At 45.0% G+C, this 17,332-nt stretch overlaps 1 protein-coding gene across 1 annotated transcript in view; it reads right to left on the reverse strand.

Annotated features, from left to right (window-relative positions):
* The window catches only part of PLPPR4 (phospholipid phosphatase related 4), a 61,287-nt gene extending 50,515 nt beyond the window's left edge, over window positions 1-10,772 (reverse strand). Inside the window, exon 1 of the mRNA XM_053248928.1 lies at window positions 10,127-10,772. Within this exon, the coding sequence (XP_053104903.1) occupies window positions 10,127-10,636 (510 nt within the window). The 5' untranslated portion in view covers window positions 10,637-10,772. The remainder of the gene's footprint in view (window positions 1-10,126) is intronic.
* Window positions 10,773-17,332: the final 6,560 nt, after the last annotated feature.

Consider the following 17,332-nt stretch of genomic DNA (forward strand, 5'->3'; position numbering starts at 1 on the left):
GTGTTGAAGTTGGGGGAGGCATTTAAGCTCAGCCCTAATTATTTTGTGGGCTCTACTAACCCTTCCTTTCCGGTGGCATATGCTGTATACATATACTGTATACATATACAGTTTTGGGAGTGGAGCTGGGAGTCTTCAACAAGAGTTCAATCTCAGCACTCTCAGCAAACTACAATTTCCAGAATTCTTTAAGGGGAAATGTGCTAGTTAAATTGGCATAAACCTGATAGGCCCCTGATGCGCCCCTGGTGGCGCAGTGGTAAAACTGCCGCCCTGTAACCAGAAGGTTGCAAGTTCGATCCTGACCAAGGGGCTCAAGGTTGACTCAGCCTTCCATCCTTCCGAGGTCAGTAAAATGAGTACCCAGAATGTTGGGGGGGCAATATGCTAAATCATTGTAAACCGCTTAGAGAGCTCCGGCTATAGAGCGGTATATAAATGTAAGTGCTATTGCTATTGCTATATGCGGGGGTGGGGGTGGGATTCTTTCATATTCCACTAAAATCTGGAGCTGACAGAAGTGGTGTAAGAGACTCCTTGCTGTGTGTGAGTGGCTTGGGGCATGATAAAGGAGATGACCTGCCCTGGGAAGGAGGAAGGCAGAAAGAGATGGAAACAGAATGGTCAGGGAGGTTTGCTTTCCAGTCTTTCCCATAGCCAGGTAGTTGCATCCAGCATACTGGATTTCACTTCTGTGACTTTCAGTTGCTGGCATCAAAGGTGTTGGCAAGTGGGATTTTGGAGGCCTGTTTCCAAGGTTCACTGGAACACCAGTCTGAAAACTACTGACCAATGAGAATAATGAAGTAATACAATGGGGATTTAGGCATCCAGGCCCTAGAGATAGTCCATGTTCTGACAAAGTGGGGTCGTTAATTCTGTAGTTCTGGTACCATCACATTTTTCTGCCTGGCTTGCCTAGGCTGGTTGTATTTTGGATGTACAGGCCATTCATGGACTTGACATTGGGTATTTGACAACTGACCTCAGCCTACGTGGTGGGGGAATTGTTTGAAAGGGTTAATTTCCACATATCTGCGGTTTTGGGGTGTCCAGAAATTACCTCCAAAGTCATTTCTGGCCACCATTTTAAGGAAAGAAGAAATTTTGTGGCTCATTTGTTAAAAAAAAAATTTCCCATGAAAAATTGTGGGAATATAGCAATTTTGTACATTTGGGATGGCACTGCGGGGCAGCTGAAGATCCACGAAGCACAGTAGGGCACTATTTCTGCCCATTTTCACAGGTTCCCCCCCCCCTCAGTTTTGAAGCTTTAGGGAACCTAATCCCCACCAATCCCATTGACTTAATGCCCCATTATCCATGGTTCCATTACCCGTGATTGTAGTGGATAATGGAACCTGTGCAGATAAAGGGGTTCGCGTGTATTGATAAAACTGAGCTCCCGCTAGGTGTTATAATGTAGTGCCTGCAGTACATTGTAATGTGGTAGACGTTAGTGGCCTAAATTCATCTACAATTCCATCCATGCCACAAAAATGCTTATGAATTAACTCTGTAATCATCTCAGAAGCTTCACAGGATCTGCATAGTCTTTTGTTCATGAATGTATATGCCTTCACTTTGAATTTACTCTGAGGCTTCTTGTCAGGCCCATGTGGGTGGTGAAAGTGGATAATTATGCAAGTCCCCTAACATGCAATTTTTCTTTCCTGGAACAACCTCAGTCTTTAAAGCTTATGTAAAAGCAGGATGCAATTTGTTCACAAAGATGTGATGATCCAGCCTCTGGTTGTTATCACAGAGTCTCCAAACAGTAGCAGAAGAGGAGGATCTCATAAGAACATAAGAAGGGCTTCGCTGGATCAGATCGAAGGTCCATCTAGCCCAGCCTCCTGTTTCTCACATGCTTCTGGGAAGCTCACAAGCAGGAAATGAAGAAATGTGCCCCCTCTCTCACCATTGCTTTATTAATTTATTCAGTAGCATACTGCCCCTGAACCTGGAAGTAGCATTTAGCCAGACTAGTAGCCATTAATAGACTTCTCTGCCATGAATTTGTCTAATTCCCTTTCAATGCCATCTAGCTGGTGGCCATCACCACATCCTGTGGCAACAAATTCTGTAGACTAATGATGCTCTGTGATCAGAAGTACTTCCCTTTGTCTGTCCAAAATTTCCTGCCAGTCAGTTGCATGGAATGGCCCCTCGTTATAATGCTGTATGTGAGAGAGAAAACCTTTTGTCTAATTTCTCTACTCCATGCATAAGCTTATAAGCTCCAATCAAGTTCCCCGATTGCCTTTTTAAAAACTAACCTCCCCAATGGTGTAGCCTTCCCTTATAATAATGATGGACCACCCCACCCTGGTCATTTTGGTTGCCCTCTTCTGCACCTTTTCCAGTTTCACTATATCCTTTTTGAGATGTGGTGACCAGAACTGTAGGCAGTGGCTGATGTGATGTGCAGCCTACCACCAACCTAATGCTCCACCCTGGGGCTGCTAAGGAATCCCAAGGAATTGTGGGGCTGCTCAGAATGGGTGGTTGCACTTGCAGTGCTTCTGCTGTTTTCCCCATTGCAGTGAATGGGGAAAACAGCAGAAATGCTGCTAACACAACTGCTCATTCAGAGCAGCCCTGAAGCTGCCTTGGAACTATGCAGCAGCCCCAGGGTGGAGCATTAGGGTGACAGAAGGCTGTACATCATGTCAGGCAGTATTCCAAATCTAGCTGCACCATAGATTTGTATAAGGGCATTATATTAGCAGTTTTATTTTCTACCCCTTTCTTAATGATCCCTAGTGTGCAAGTTGCCTTTTTCACAGTTGCCACACACTATGTCAATGAGCTATCCACCTCTATGTCATACAGCTATCCATTATGATCCCAAGATCTCTTCCTGGTTAGACACCAACAGTTCAGATCCCATCAATGTATATGTGAAGCTGGATTTATTTGGTTTTTTTGCCCCGGTGTGCATCATATCGCCTGCGCTTACAATGAACCACATTTACCATTTTGTTAACCATTCACCCAAATTAGAGAAATCCTTTTGAAGCTCTTCAAAATCCATTTTGGATTTCACCACCATGGGCAGTTTAGTGTCATCTACAATCTTGGACAACTTGTTGTTTACTTCTTCCTACAGATCATTTATGAACAAGTTAAAAAGCAGGTCCCAGTATGGTTCCTGGGATATTGCACGTCTTACTTGCTTCCATTTACTTGCTTCCATTTATTTTATCCAGCTGCTTGGATCAGTGAGGCCTACCACTTGTTTCTTGACCCTTGCACAACATGGCTAGTTCTATCTAGCAGGGAGGCTGCTGTAGGCGGCCTGGTAGAAATCATAAATGCTTCTCTGAGGGAGGGCAGGATGCCTCCTTGTCTTAAGGAGGCAATTATTAGACCTCTTCTAAAGAAGCCTGCATTAGATCCCTCAGTAGAGCAATTATAGGCCTGTTTCCAACCTCCCGTGGCTGAGCAAGGTAATTGAGAGGGTGGTGGCCTCTCAGCTCCAGATGGTCTTGGAGGAAACTGATTATCTAGACCCATTTCAAACTGGTTTTCGGGCGGGCTATGGGGTGGAGACTGCCTTGGTTGGCCTGATGGATGATCTCCAGTTGGTAATTGACAGAGGAAGTGTGACTCTGTTGGTCCTTTTGGATCTCTCGGCAGCTTTCAATACTATCAACCATAGTATCTTTCTAGAACATCTGAGCGTGTTGGGGGTGCGAGGCATTGTTTTACAGTGGTTCCACTCCTACCTCTCGGACAGGTTCCAGATGGTGTCGATTGGAGATTGTTGCTCTTCAAAATCTGAGCTTAAGTACGGTGTGCCTCAAGGCTCCATACTCTCTCCAATGCTTTTTAACATCTACATGAAACCGCTGGGAGAGATCATCAGGGGATTTGGAGCTGGGTGTTATCAGTATGCTGATGACACCCAGATCTCCATGTCAACTTCTTCAGGAGATGGCATATCCTCCTTAAATGCCTGCCTGGAAGCAGTAATGGGCTGGATGAGGGAGAATAAACTGAAGCTGAATCCAGATACGACGGAGGTACTTATTGTGCAGGGTCAGAACTCCAGAGATGATTTTGATCTACCTGTTCTGGATGGGGTCACACTTCCCCAAATGGAACAGGTCTGCAGTCTGGGAGTACTCCTGGATCCACACCTCTCCTTGGTTTCTTAGGTGGAGGTGGTGGCCAGGGGTATTTTCTATCAGCTTCGGCTGATACGCCAGCTGCACCCATTTCTTGAGATCAATGACCTCAAAACAGTGGTACATTTGTTGGCAACCTCCAGACTTGACTTCTGTAATGCATTCTACGTGGGGCTGCCTTTGTACGTAGTCTGGAAACTTCAGTTGGTTCAGAATGCGGCAGCCAGGATGGTCTCTGGGAGACCACATTACTCCATTGCTGATGGAGTTACACTGGCTGCCGATAGGTTTCTGGGCGAAATACAAAGTGCTAGTTATAACTTATAAAGCCCTAAATGGCTTAGGTCCTGGGTATTTAAGAGAGCATTTTCTTCCGTATGAACCCCATCACCGATTAAGGTCATCTGAGCTCCATCTCCAGTTACCGCCAACTCGTTTGGTGGTCACACAGAGATGGGCCTTCTCGGTTGCTGCCCTAAGATTGTGGAATGCGCTCCCTGCTGAGTTACGATTCTCCCCATCTCTGGCAATTTAAAAAAAAACATTTGAAAACCCATTTTTTTACCCAAGCTTTCTCAGGTTTTTTTTTTTTTTTTTAAATACTGTTTGTTTAATGTTATGGTTTTTAAATTATTGTATTGTTTTAACTTTTATATGTGTTGATTATATGTTGAACTGTTTTAACTTTTATATGTGCTTTAATTGTTGTTAGCCACTCAGAGCCATAAGTTTGGGCAGGGTATAAATTTGATAAATAAATAAATAAATAAATTTGTGCTTTAACCAGTTACCAACCCACCTAATGGTGCAGCAGGGAAGTAATTTGTCTAGGGAGCAAGAGGTTGATGGTTTGAATTCCTGCTAGCGTGCTTCCCCAGACTATGGGAAACACCTATATTGTGCAGCAGCGATATAGGAAGATGCTGTAAAGCCTCATCTCATCCGCAGGAGATGGCAATGGTAAACTCCTCCTGTATTCTACCAAAGAAAACCACAGGGCTCTGTGGTTGCAAAGAGTCAACACCGACTCGACAGCACAACAACAATCCACGAAAAGGACCTGTCATCTTATCCCATCACTGCTAAATTAAGTGGCTGACAGACAGAATAACTCTGTATGTAGTTATTCCTCTCCATCTCTGACAACATTTTTAAAATCCTGAAAAGCTCACCTTTTCACCCAAGCTTTTAAATTTAATCATTGTTTTAAATTGTTTTAAGGTTTTTACTTTTGTGTTTTAACTTTTTTTATGTTGTTGTAAGCCACTCAGAGAAGGAAGTTTCTGCATGATCCCCACCGCATGTTAAGGTCATCAGAGGAGGTCCGTCTCCAGTTACCACCAGTTAGTCTGGTGGCGACTCAGAGGCGGGCCTTCTATGCAGCTACTCCTGGGCTATGGAATGTACTCCCATCAGAAATCTGTAATTTGAGTTCATTAATGTCTTTCAGGAGAGCCCTTAAAACCTATCTGTTTGGCCTGGCCTTCCAGGGTTTTTAAACTGCTGTAAAGGAATTTAAGGAGACCCCAGGACATCTCCTTACCAGAACCACCTGACATTCACTAGTGACACATTTATAACCAAAGTAGCTCCAGGAAAGGGGCAAGGTCAGTTGTGACTCTTACCTGACTGTGACCAGTTCAGTCATCATGGTTCCCAGCTCTTTTAACTCACTTTATTTATTATTATTATTATTATTATTATTATTATTATTATTATTATTCCCAGATACTTCAAATAAAGCCTGCCTGTGACCCATTTTATTGCCTTAATCCTGGCTACCTCAAGCTGAGTTTGTAGCCCTCTTGATCTGTGAACATAAGCTGGTGGGCAGACCATAATCAAGGGATTTTGTGGCCTCATTCCATCTTCAAATGAAAACCTTTCCTTCATAGTGGAGGTCAGGCTTGGCTCAAGACTTTGCTGACCAGCTTCATGCTCCTCCTCCATATTTATAATAACCTCTGGCAAACTGGAAGAAGGCTTGCTTTTGCTATATAAGAATAAGTCTGTGAAAGGTCTGTGACCTTTCAGATAGGGAGCCTAATTTGATGTCTACCACGCAGAACTTAAACTTAAGCCCTGTTCTCACTTTGGTGGCAGATCTGTCTCTGGGCTGTGCAGGGGTGTAGCTAGGGGAGAGGGGCCCCGTGTTCACCCCTCTCTCTGGCAGCCCCTCAGAGTGAGGGAGATAATGAAGGAAACAGGGAGAGGTGGAGCTGGGGGCCCTCAGGAGCGGGGGCCGGGTTCTTTGAACCCTTTCGCTCAATTATAGCTACAAGGAGCTGTGCCCCTTCAGACTACAGGGATGTGTGTGTGCAGAGGGAAAGCTTGAGAAGCAACTCCTCACAGAGGAAATACACTTGTGAGGAAGAGAAAAATATGTTTTGGGGATTGAAGATATGGGTTTGGTAGGTGGAGTTAAATAAAATGAGGGGCGACCCCTCAAATGCTTAGTGGGGATCTGCACTCGCGTGCATGTGCTGGAGAGTTTCACATGATGTAATGCATCTCCATTAATAAAACGATTTCCTGCCTACAGGAAGAATACTATTTTACTCTTTTCCTTTTTTATATGCTTGAAATGATGTTATGTTTTCCTAAACTAATCTTACCTCTGCCTAACAGTTCTCTGCCTTGATAAATCCACAAAGCCTTACCCGATGTTCAAACATGTTATGTTTGATATAATATTTAGGTAGGAGTTTTGAAAGTCGCCTGATTTAAATAAGGCCTGCATATACTGAGATCTGCTAAATCCTGTTGGCCTGTCCACAGGCAACCCCATCCACCAGGTTGCAGAAAGACAAGTGTAAGTGAGTGTGGAGGTTGGGGTAGCAATACTATTCGTGAAATCTAGTTGGTCTCCTTCCCGTCATGAATGCTGTAAATCATCCTAGAGTAGTGTTGAAAGTGCTAAGTGTCTGCCTAGAGCCACACAAATGACAAAAATCCAAAAAAGATAATCCCTATTAAGGGCATATTTCATTATTTAATAATAATATGTAGAATTACTCAAGAACCTTCCCTTGTGTGATGTGTCATTTAAGAAAGTTCTCTCTCCTCCACATACAAATACAGTATCTTGACATTTCTTATGCCCTGCTGGTCTCATGCTCTGCAGTTACCTAAGCCACACACTTTCCTATTTCTCTTTAGCTCCCACCTTCCAATCTCTCTGGCTGCTTTCCTTCTTCTGCTGGCTTTTGTGGAATAACAGGCAGCAGTGTGTTTTATTGTTTATTATTATTAATAATAATAATAATAATAATAATAATATGATTTCTATACCGCCCTTCCAAAAATGGCTCAGGGTGGTTTACAAAGAGAGATAACAAACAAATAAGATGGTTCCCTGTCCCCAATCGGCTCACATTCTAAAAAGAAACATAAGACACACACCAGCAACAGTCACTGGAAGTACTGTGCTGGGGGTGGATAGGGCCAGTTACTCTCCCCCTGCTAAATAAAGAGAATCACCACGGTAAAAGGTGCCTCTTTGCCCAGTTAGCAGGGGATGTTTTCATTGTTTGGTGCAGCAAGTCTTAATATTTGGTTACCCAGCACACAATGCTATGAGCTAGTGATTGGGTGGAGATGAAGTCATGGTTGTCAGAAGCTGCTTTGGAGTGATCCCATCTGGGTTCTACTGAAGTGGCCTACTCATATGTGCTGATAAAAGAATATTAGAAGAGCAAATCCATATCTCCTCCCCTTTTCTCACAATAATGAATAGAAAAACAAAAATGCATGACAACTCACTCTGCTTCACCGGATGCCACTTGTGGACTTGAAGCACAGTGACATGATGCCCCATAGCCCCCATGCCCATCTTCTCATCTAGTTCCATTGCTCCAACAACTCCTCCACTTAGTTGAGTGAAGGAAGCACAACTGAAAGCAATGGTTCCAATTACTTGCATATTGCACATCCTTTTATTTTGTTGTTCCTGGGAGCACCTGTCAGTGATGATATTTTTTCAAATGGCAAGAGATCCATTTCCTTCAACTTTGAAAGAGTGCAGAGGAGATGATGTTGCTCTTACATGTTGCTGTTACAAAAGAGTCAGAATGGGCCTACTTAGGACACTCCATCCACTATTATATTATATTTTCACCACATGAGTAAGACAGACTCTCTCTCTCTCTCTCCAAATACTCTGACATATTTACTAACTAATGAGTTTTTATTTCTTGTTTATGAGGAACAAATAAGTGATTCAGGAGAACTAAACATCTACATGAGAACTTAGTCTCCACCTTTCAGAAGTTGAGGAATCCATGATAACTTCCCAGCTAAATATACCTGTGTTGCAATGTATAGTTAAGACCAGGGCTGCACAACTTCACTGTTGTTGGACTACAACTCCCATCATCCCTGACTACAGTGGTCAATAGTCAGGATGATGGAAGTTGTAGTTCAGCAACAACGGGGGTGGGAGTGGGGAGCAGTGCAGCCCTGCTTAAGACACTCTTTTGTCACTGCTTTTCTGAGTAATCACACACATTAATGCACTTATCTAAGACTCCTCTTAAAATCATTTTTGATTTGCATCAGTTACCAGCACCTCTACATCCTTACTTCTTTAGTCCCATTCTCACAATCTGTGCTTTCCAGATGCTTAAAATTAATAGCCAATTTAAACCACTCTATTTGCTATTATTGTTGCAACCAACGTCTGATAGGCTGAGTGAAATGGCTATTCACTCTCATGGGCAGAGGCACCTTAGCATGCTAACAGAGTACCCATCTATGAGAAAGAACAGAGATGTCATGTGTGAGGAGCTTATTGCTTCCTGCTCACAACTTCTAAAAGCTGTCCTGCAAATCACCCCTTAAGTAAGAACAGGTTGCTTTGCTCCATCACTACTTTTCTCATGAGCCTCATCCCCAAAAGATCTGTTGCTCATTTACTGAGCTGTCAACAAAAATATGAATCTGAAACCCATGTTTGCTCTTCAGCTGTTAAAAAACATGGTGCAAATCCCCTGTACATCATGTTGCCAGAAGGTGCCCAAGTGAAAACAACAAGTACTTGTGGAATTGCAATAAGATCACAGCTCATCAGCCATAACAGATCTTTAGCCTTCAACAGGGGGAAAAAATACATTCATAACCTCTTTGCTTTTAGGAATATACACAGCATGAATTCACCCACCTCTAGAAATAACCACCATCCAGGCATATCTCATATATCTGTGCACCCACCAGGTATACACCTATACAATCCAACAACAATCTAACACTGATCATCTCACAATCTACAAACATTTCCTCTTCCTCTTCTCCCCACATCCCTGCTTAACATGTTATCCTTCTGACTTTCTTAGACAACGCATGCACGCTACATGTACACACACCATAACCCTCTTTCTCTGAAACATGCCCTCCTATTGGGGTGATGGTGGGCACGTGATATGATCTCATGAAGCTGTCCCTCCATTTGCAACATTCCCTTCAATTTTTAGGAATGATTTTCCCCCAAAAGAGTGGAAGAAGACAGAGGTGGGTCTCAAGGCACGAGCATTCTACACATTGGTGATGTTTGAAGCATCAGCCTGACCTTTCCTGGTAAACAGTTCCAGAGGAAAAGAGATTCCCACTCCCCCCACCTCCACTGCTTAAAGATGAGATCAGGAGACCCAGTTTTCGGGCATGCTTGCCAGACATCATGGGCAAGGAAGTCCCCATCACCAAACGGAAGAACCTATAAATACAAAACCCATGTAGCCCCCACAAGTCAGCCTTGCTGAGGCTGAGAGGTCACTACCACACACACACTCACGCCGGGGCGGGGGGCGGGCAGAGAAAAGAGAGGCGTCCCTCTGATCTGCGCTCTCTCTTGGGGGGGATTCTCTCCACGGCAGGGCAGCAAATGCCAGGGAAGGGGCGAGAGAGTGGCGGCCCCTGGCACGCTCCTTTCCCCCAGCGGCTGCAGCAGCAGGCTGATGCTCCCGCTGCTGCCCAGAAGCCATCTCTCGCTCCCGACTCACCTCGACGAAATAGAAGCAAGGCAACAGGGTGACGCTCTCCTTGGTCACTTTGCTTTTGGGTCGCTCTTTCGCAGACATGCTGGCTGGCGGCAGAAGGCGGGGAGCGGGCGCGGGCACGGGCGCGGGCAGCGAGTTGGCTGTGGCGGCGGCGGCGGCGGCGCAGGAGCTCCCCGGCAGCCTGCCTCTCCTCCTGCCCCAGTGCCTCGTGCTGATGTCACATTCCCCAGGGGCCACCTCCTGGTGGTGGGGAAGGAACGCGCAGCCCAGAACTTCCTCCTCTCGGCGCAGCAGTAGCAAGCCCGGCTGGCCGCACGGCGGCCGGCCTCCTCCGCGCTCCCGCTCGGCCAGCAAGCGCCTGCTCTCCTCCTGCTCCAAAGCTGCGGCAATCAGCGCCTCCTGCCCGCCGCCGCCACCACCGCCGCCGCGGTCCACCCGAGCATAGAGCCCTTCTTGCCTACATCGAGCAGCAGCCGTCGCTCTCGCAATCCGGCTTCTCCTTGCAATATTCATAGATCTGACGTCAAGGAACCTGCTCCATGCAAAAAGGGAAGGGGGCCCGTTTGCCTACATGGTGAAGCTGAAAGAAGAAGAAGAGGAGGAGGAGAGGAGGAAGGAGGAGGGAGAAAGAGAGAGGGATTCAGCTGCCTTAACTCCTTCACCCCTGAATGTATTATTGGTGGAAATTCAGGAAAGACGAGCAGGGGAGGGGCTAGGACCGCAAGTCTAAAATATATTAGGAAAATACGGAAGTGCCCCAAAGCCCGTCAGTTCACGCATCACATTTGTCGGCACGCACCACAGAGAGTTGCACGCCTCAAACGACATCTTTGCAAACACATCCATCATCTCGGTGCATAGCACTCAAGGCTGGTTCACACATGCATGGGGGTTTAGATGAGGCATCGCAGATTGAGCTGGAGACATAGAACCTTCCTGGGGTGGGTGGGTTTTGCCCTAAATGCAGTGCTTTCCAATGAAGTATTTTCGGTTGCACATTCAGCTGTGAGTTGAACAAAGTAGGCAAGGACAGAGTAGTGGTGTGCATGTGTGGATCAGGCTTTCATTAGGAGTCTACACTTGGTGCTATACATTGCTTTGTTTCTGTGCAAGGTGTGAAATGACTCAAAATATGGAAGGTTGACCTTTCTAGAATTCTCATAATGGGAGAAAGAAAGAAAGTCTAGACTCAGGTATGGCTCAGAGCCATGGAAAGCCCTTTGTTAGAAAGGCAGGTAGGTCTTTCTAAGGTTGCTGAATAAGGAAGGAATTGTAGGAACATAGGAAGCTGCCATATACTGAGTCAGGCCATTGGTCCATCTAGCTCAGTATTGTCTTCACAGACTGGCAGCGGCTTCTCCAATGTTGCAGGCAGGAATCTCTCTCAGCCCTATCTTGGAGAGGCCAGGGAGTGAACTTGGAACCTTCTGCTCTTCCCAGAGTGGCTCCATCCCTTAAGGGGAATATCTTACAGTGCTCACACTTCTAGTCTCCCATGCATATACAACCAGGGTGGACCCTGCTTAGCTAAGGGGACAAGTCATGCCTGCTACCACAAGACCAGCCCTCCGCAATGGATCAGCTCTCTTCAATATTCTGTATTCTGTGCATGCTCAGAAACACTCCAAAGATTTTTCAGGGCTAGTATTGAAAATTCGTTCCCTACCATAGCTTAGGCAATCCTTAAAAACAACCCTCAAAAGGCAGATGTGTAAATGTGAATTATGCATCAGCTGCATTGATCAACCACAAGAACATCATTTCAGCTGTCACTAGCATGAGGCAAAGAGGTTCCAGTGAGAGGCAGTAGGCTTGTCCATGGACAAGGCTTTCCTTGGACAAATACAAGATTAAACTGCAAACAAATCAGTGCTTTTAATAGCATTTGTTGTTTCCTTTTGTGCATCTTATAATTATAGCACAGTTATCAACATAGGTTAAAGTCACCCTCTTTTTAAGCCAAATGATCTGTGCCTTTGATATGCAGATTGAGTTCATAGAGCCAATTCCTTGTTTATAAGGATTACTCAGTCTGTAGAGCCTGAAGAATACTCAGATGTGGTCTAAAACCTAGGGCAAGGGTAGGCAACCTCGGCTCTCCAGATGTTTTTGAACTACAACTCCCATCATCCCTGGCTGGGGCTGATGGGAGTTGTAGTTCAACAGCTGGAGAGCCAAAGTTGCCTATTCCTCCCTGACCTAGAGGCATAGTTACCCTTTCCACCCTAAATAGTATCCCTTTTTCCTTATGCATTCTTTTTTTCTGGTGGCACTTGATGAAGCTTGATGCAGGGTAGTATAACAGTGGTTTTAAATGGTTAATATTCGAAGGGAAATCACTGCAGTTTGGTAATGGCGTTCCAGTGAGATGGCTTACTAATTTAAAATTGAACCTGTATGGTAAGGGTAAGCAATGGACAATTTGGTGGGCCACTGTGTGAAACAGGGTGCTGGAGTAGGTGGGCCTTGGGCCTGATCCAGCAGGGCTATTCTTATGCTCTAATCTCTGGGTTAAATGGCCTCCTGGGTAGTGCCATACATCCCTCTCAACCATAGCGTGAGGAAAGAGTGTGTAAAACAGCACCTGTGCCAATAGGATAATGAGATTTTGGGCCTCCACGCTTACCCTCTTGACAGAGTGATCCTCCAGTACAACTTGTTGCTGACCAGGGTGCTGTTTATTTGAGAGCCTCAGAAAACTATCAGAGGAACTTGTACACTGTGTGTATAGCAATGCAATTTAGCTAAGCAATCCAAGAAGAAGAATGTCCAGATTTTGAAATTAAGATTCAGTTCCTAGTGAAGTCCAACAAACTAACTCTGTATTCCAGAAGGTTCCCCATTTCTTGGGCTCACTGGTTGTACTGCAACTCCCACAACTGAACTTAGTGAGTACAATGAATCATATCAAAGATCTTCATTCACTACAGAGAAAAATTAAAGTTAATTTAACCCAGTTCATGTGCCTTTCGGAGGAGTCCACATAAAAAGTAAAGAGTGTAAAGAATGTGTTGTACTTGATTGTTCCCCAGCTACAAGATATATGTGTACAAGAATGGACCTGCAAGAAATGTTGCACTATATCCCTAGTGTGCAAGTGTTACCTGAGCCTGTGACTGAGCAGGGGGCGGGCAGGCGGGGGAGCGGGTTAGCAAGAAAGACAGGACTGCCTGCTTTAACCTGGGTCTTACTTCATATGTAACTTCTCTTTTTTCTGTTCTAGTTGTTTTTTTGTCGGAGGGGGGCATTAGTCCCAGCTTCTTCTCAACACCCTTCCCCCTCAGAATGACACAGCTAATAAATGCCTGGTGAGAAAACTAAGGAGTTTTATACACCTTACCTTTTCAGAAGCAGAAGGGCTTGTGACTGTCTTGACTCTTGAGGGAGTATTATTCAGTCTTTGAAATTTCCTGCTCCCCCCACCCCAAGTCCTTCTCCTTTGCCACAGAATTCCATTACCTCCACCCACTTGCACTCTGAGCTCATGAACATTCTGTCCCATTGACTAACATGGGGCAGTTTCTGGTTCCTAAGGCCTTAGAGTCCTTTTTCTTCAGATTTTTTTGAACACTGACATATTTGTGGCTTACCTGGAGTCGTCCAATACCTCCCACTTTTCTACAGGCACTCCAGTTCTCCATACATAAGAGCCTCAAATTTCAGCATTTTTGGAAATAGTACATAGATCTGATATATTGAGGTCATTCACACCATCAGAGAGCCCTTTCTCACAAGCAGTGGGAGGAAGCATTAAAAAGCTTACCTCCCCACAGGTTATCAAGGGCTCCCTCTTTGGTGGGCGGAGCACCCGACCAGATGATTACCGGCTGCTGCTGGTAGCTTGGGGGTGGTCAGGGTGCCGGGACACCTCGCTGTGCATCACCCCGCTCCCCAGAGCACCAAGCAGCCATGAACATAGAACATAGGAAGCTGCCATATACTGAGTCAGACCATAGGTCCATCTAGCTCAGTATTGTCTACACAGACTGGCTGCAGCATCTCCAAGGTTGCAGGCAGGAATCCCTCTCAGCCCTATCTTGGTAATTCCACATGGTAAGCCCTTGTGGCGATTACACCCAAAAATGTTAAGTGATGAATATCTCAAAGGTGTCCTTTTATCAGAACTGAGGCGACAGACCCCTTGGCTATTAGAGGCAGAAGATGATTTTTTGGGAGCCTGGGAGACATTTAAAAAGAGGGTGGGCTGCCGTACTAGGGCAATGACCAGCCAGACATATAAGATAGGGGTCAAAAATTATCAGAAAGCGATCACCCAACATCTGAGAATTGTTGATAAGATGAACAGGGGAGAAGTCTTTGACGTGGAATCATGCCGCCGCTACAAAGAGACAATCAGGACATTTCAAAATGAGCTGCGGCACAGGCGTTTAGAAAATAAGCGGTATCGCTTCAAAGGATCTGTAGTTGAAAAGGGGGAGTGGGCAAAGGACAAGATGCTAGTGGTGTGCATTTTGGAATTTTCTTGTTTCGTTTTGTATCCGAATCAAAACATCCCCATTTTGTTTTGTACCCAAATTTTCTGAATCCGAATCAGTCCTGTTTTGTAGCCAAATTTTCCGAATCCGAATTGATTTGGATTTTTAAAAAGGGTCCCAGGGCAAAAAGAGTGGGTGGTGGTGGTAGTGTCCAATGGGTGGAAGCTACCACCCAAATTTCAAAGGAATTAGGCAAAGGGCTGATTTTTTTGGTGAATTTTTTTTAAGTTTACACATCTTTAAGAATTTTCCCATAGGGAATAATGGGGATTCCAGCAAATGTATCGCTTCAAATCAAGGGGAAAGGGATGACCCAGAGCAGAGTGTGGTGGGTGGTAGTGTCCAATGGGGGCAAGGAAACTTCCAGAATTATTTCAAAGGAATTGGGCAAAGGGCTGATCTTTTGTGGTTTGTTGAAGTTTACGTGTCTTTAAGATTTCTCCCATAGGGAATAATTGAGGTTTCAGCAGCCCCATAATTCCACTTGGGAGGCACTGGGGTTGCCCAGAGTGAGGGGTTGTGTAGTATACATAGGGTGCCAACCACCCCCATACCCACAAGCCCTTGGGGTACTGGGTTTTGTGTTTCTGAGGTGTTCATTGTAGATTCTCTGGTAGCATATGAGATTTTCCGTGAAAAACAAGAATCCACTCTCATATGCTACCAGAGAATCTACACTCAGAACACCACAGAAACAGCAGAACCCAGCACCTCACGGGTTAGCAACCCTTACCCTGGCCAATGTGGGGTCAGTAAAGAGTGGCAAGAAGTAAAAGAGCCAATGGGGAACAAGGAGGGAATTGTCAGCAGGTCAGCCCATGATTTAGGTCACCGATCAGAAGGCTGGAAGGGTGGGAAATTCAAAGAGATGTCAAACACAAAATGGAGACTGACTCAGAGATCACCACAAAATGGAGGTCCGAAACAACAAAACGTTTTGTAGCCGAAACAGGGACGTTTTGTTTTGTATACAAGACTTTTGGATCTGGAAAATGGGTGTTTTGTCTTGTCTACAAAACACCCGAAACAGGCTGTTTTGGGTACAAAATGTTTTGTATCTGAAACGTTTCGCATATCCCTACAAGATGCATGCATTTAGTATGACATTCCAAGGCCTGCGATTGGATGGAAGTAGCCCACTAATGGCCGACCCCCTACGATATGTTAAACATCATGGCCCAGTTTTATACAAACTTGTATGCATTGAAGGATATTTCTGTAAAGGACATTCAATCCTATCTAGATAGGTTCTGCAGTCTGAATGAATATGGTCTCGGCTATTCCCTCACTGAGGGGGAAAAAAGCTCTTTGACCCATCTTGTAACGATAGAAGAGGTCAGAGCAGTTATCTCAGCGGGAAAGAACACATCAGCCCCGGGGCCTGATGGTCTGACATGGCCTTTCTATAAGATTTACGCAGACCAGCTACTACCAGTTTTAGTAAAATTATTTAATTTTGTCCTAGACAATGGGCATTTAAATAGGTCCTTTGGGGATGGCCTCTTAATTTCCCCCCCCAAGAAAGGTGACACAACTTTACCACAAAACTGGAGACCGATAACCCTCACAAATATCGATTACAGAATCTTTGCTATAATCCTAAATAATAGATTGGCGAAAGTGGCCCCTAAATTGGTCCACAGCTTGCAGACAAGCGCTATCTCGGGAAGATAATCTCTGTAATACAACACGTCTTCTGGGAATATGGCAAGATCTCGGGCTCAGAATTAAATGCTGACAAAAGTATATTTGTTAAAATGGACCCTGGATGCCAGCAACTCTCGTGCCTACCCATCTCTGAATGTAAAAGCGAAGGGGCCCCAGAGTCCAAACTGAAGTGGGTAGATACAGTAAACATTCTGGGGACTGAATATGGGATTAAGGAAAAAGTCTGGGGGAGGGATTAGATAGATTGGGAAGAAAAAGTAATGCTTAAAATCACCATGTGGAAAAAATGGAGCCTTGCCATATACTGGAAAGCGGTTTACATCCGGACTTACCTGATACCCCTGGTGCATAACCTGGCGGTAGTCTATCCTCCCCTGCTCGATCGAGTTGAAAGCCAGATCTTCCGTCTAGTATAGCACACAGCATCCTTCCCTTTGGCCCGTGCGGTAGCATTTAAGGAAGTTGAATGGGGAGGCCTAGCCCTACCTGCCCTGCAACCCCATTTTGTAACTGAATTCACGTCCTACAATTTTGGAAACTGGATTTTCATGAATGTCCATAATATGTCCAACCTCCTGCAAAAAACCTGGGTCTCGCTTTTCGCTTTGCGTTGGCGCAAGTCAGCATGGGGCATAGCATGGTGGGGGAAAGGATATTTCAATGGTAATATCACACAAGTATTAAAAAGAGAACACCCGGACTACTTGAGAGATTTGTTATTCACACTTAAAAAATGGAAGGTTGAACCGGATCTATTTAAAGGATCCTCCTCAGTTAAGCAGCTAAGGAAAACAATTTATGGAGAGATTCTAGAAGTGGGTTTCTTAAAACCTGATTTAGAACGTAAACGCTACAAACACCGCACTTCACAGTACTTGTTGCAACCCGATCACCCTATCGCTCTCTTTAAGGAGAAAAAAATCCCTTTCCATTTATGGGAAACAAGGTGGCGCTTATACCATCAAGTACTACCACTTAATGCAGCTAAGCCATGGCTCCCAGAGGACCAGAAAGAGTGCCCTAAAATCACTTGCAAACAGAAAGC

This window comes from Hemicordylus capensis, chromosome 4 (assembly GCF_027244095.1).
Source record: "Hemicordylus capensis ecotype Gifberg chromosome 4, rHemCap1.1.pri, whole genome shotgun sequence".
Lineage (NCBI taxonomy): Eukaryota > Metazoa > Chordata > Lepidosauria > Squamata > Cordylidae > Hemicordylus > Hemicordylus capensis.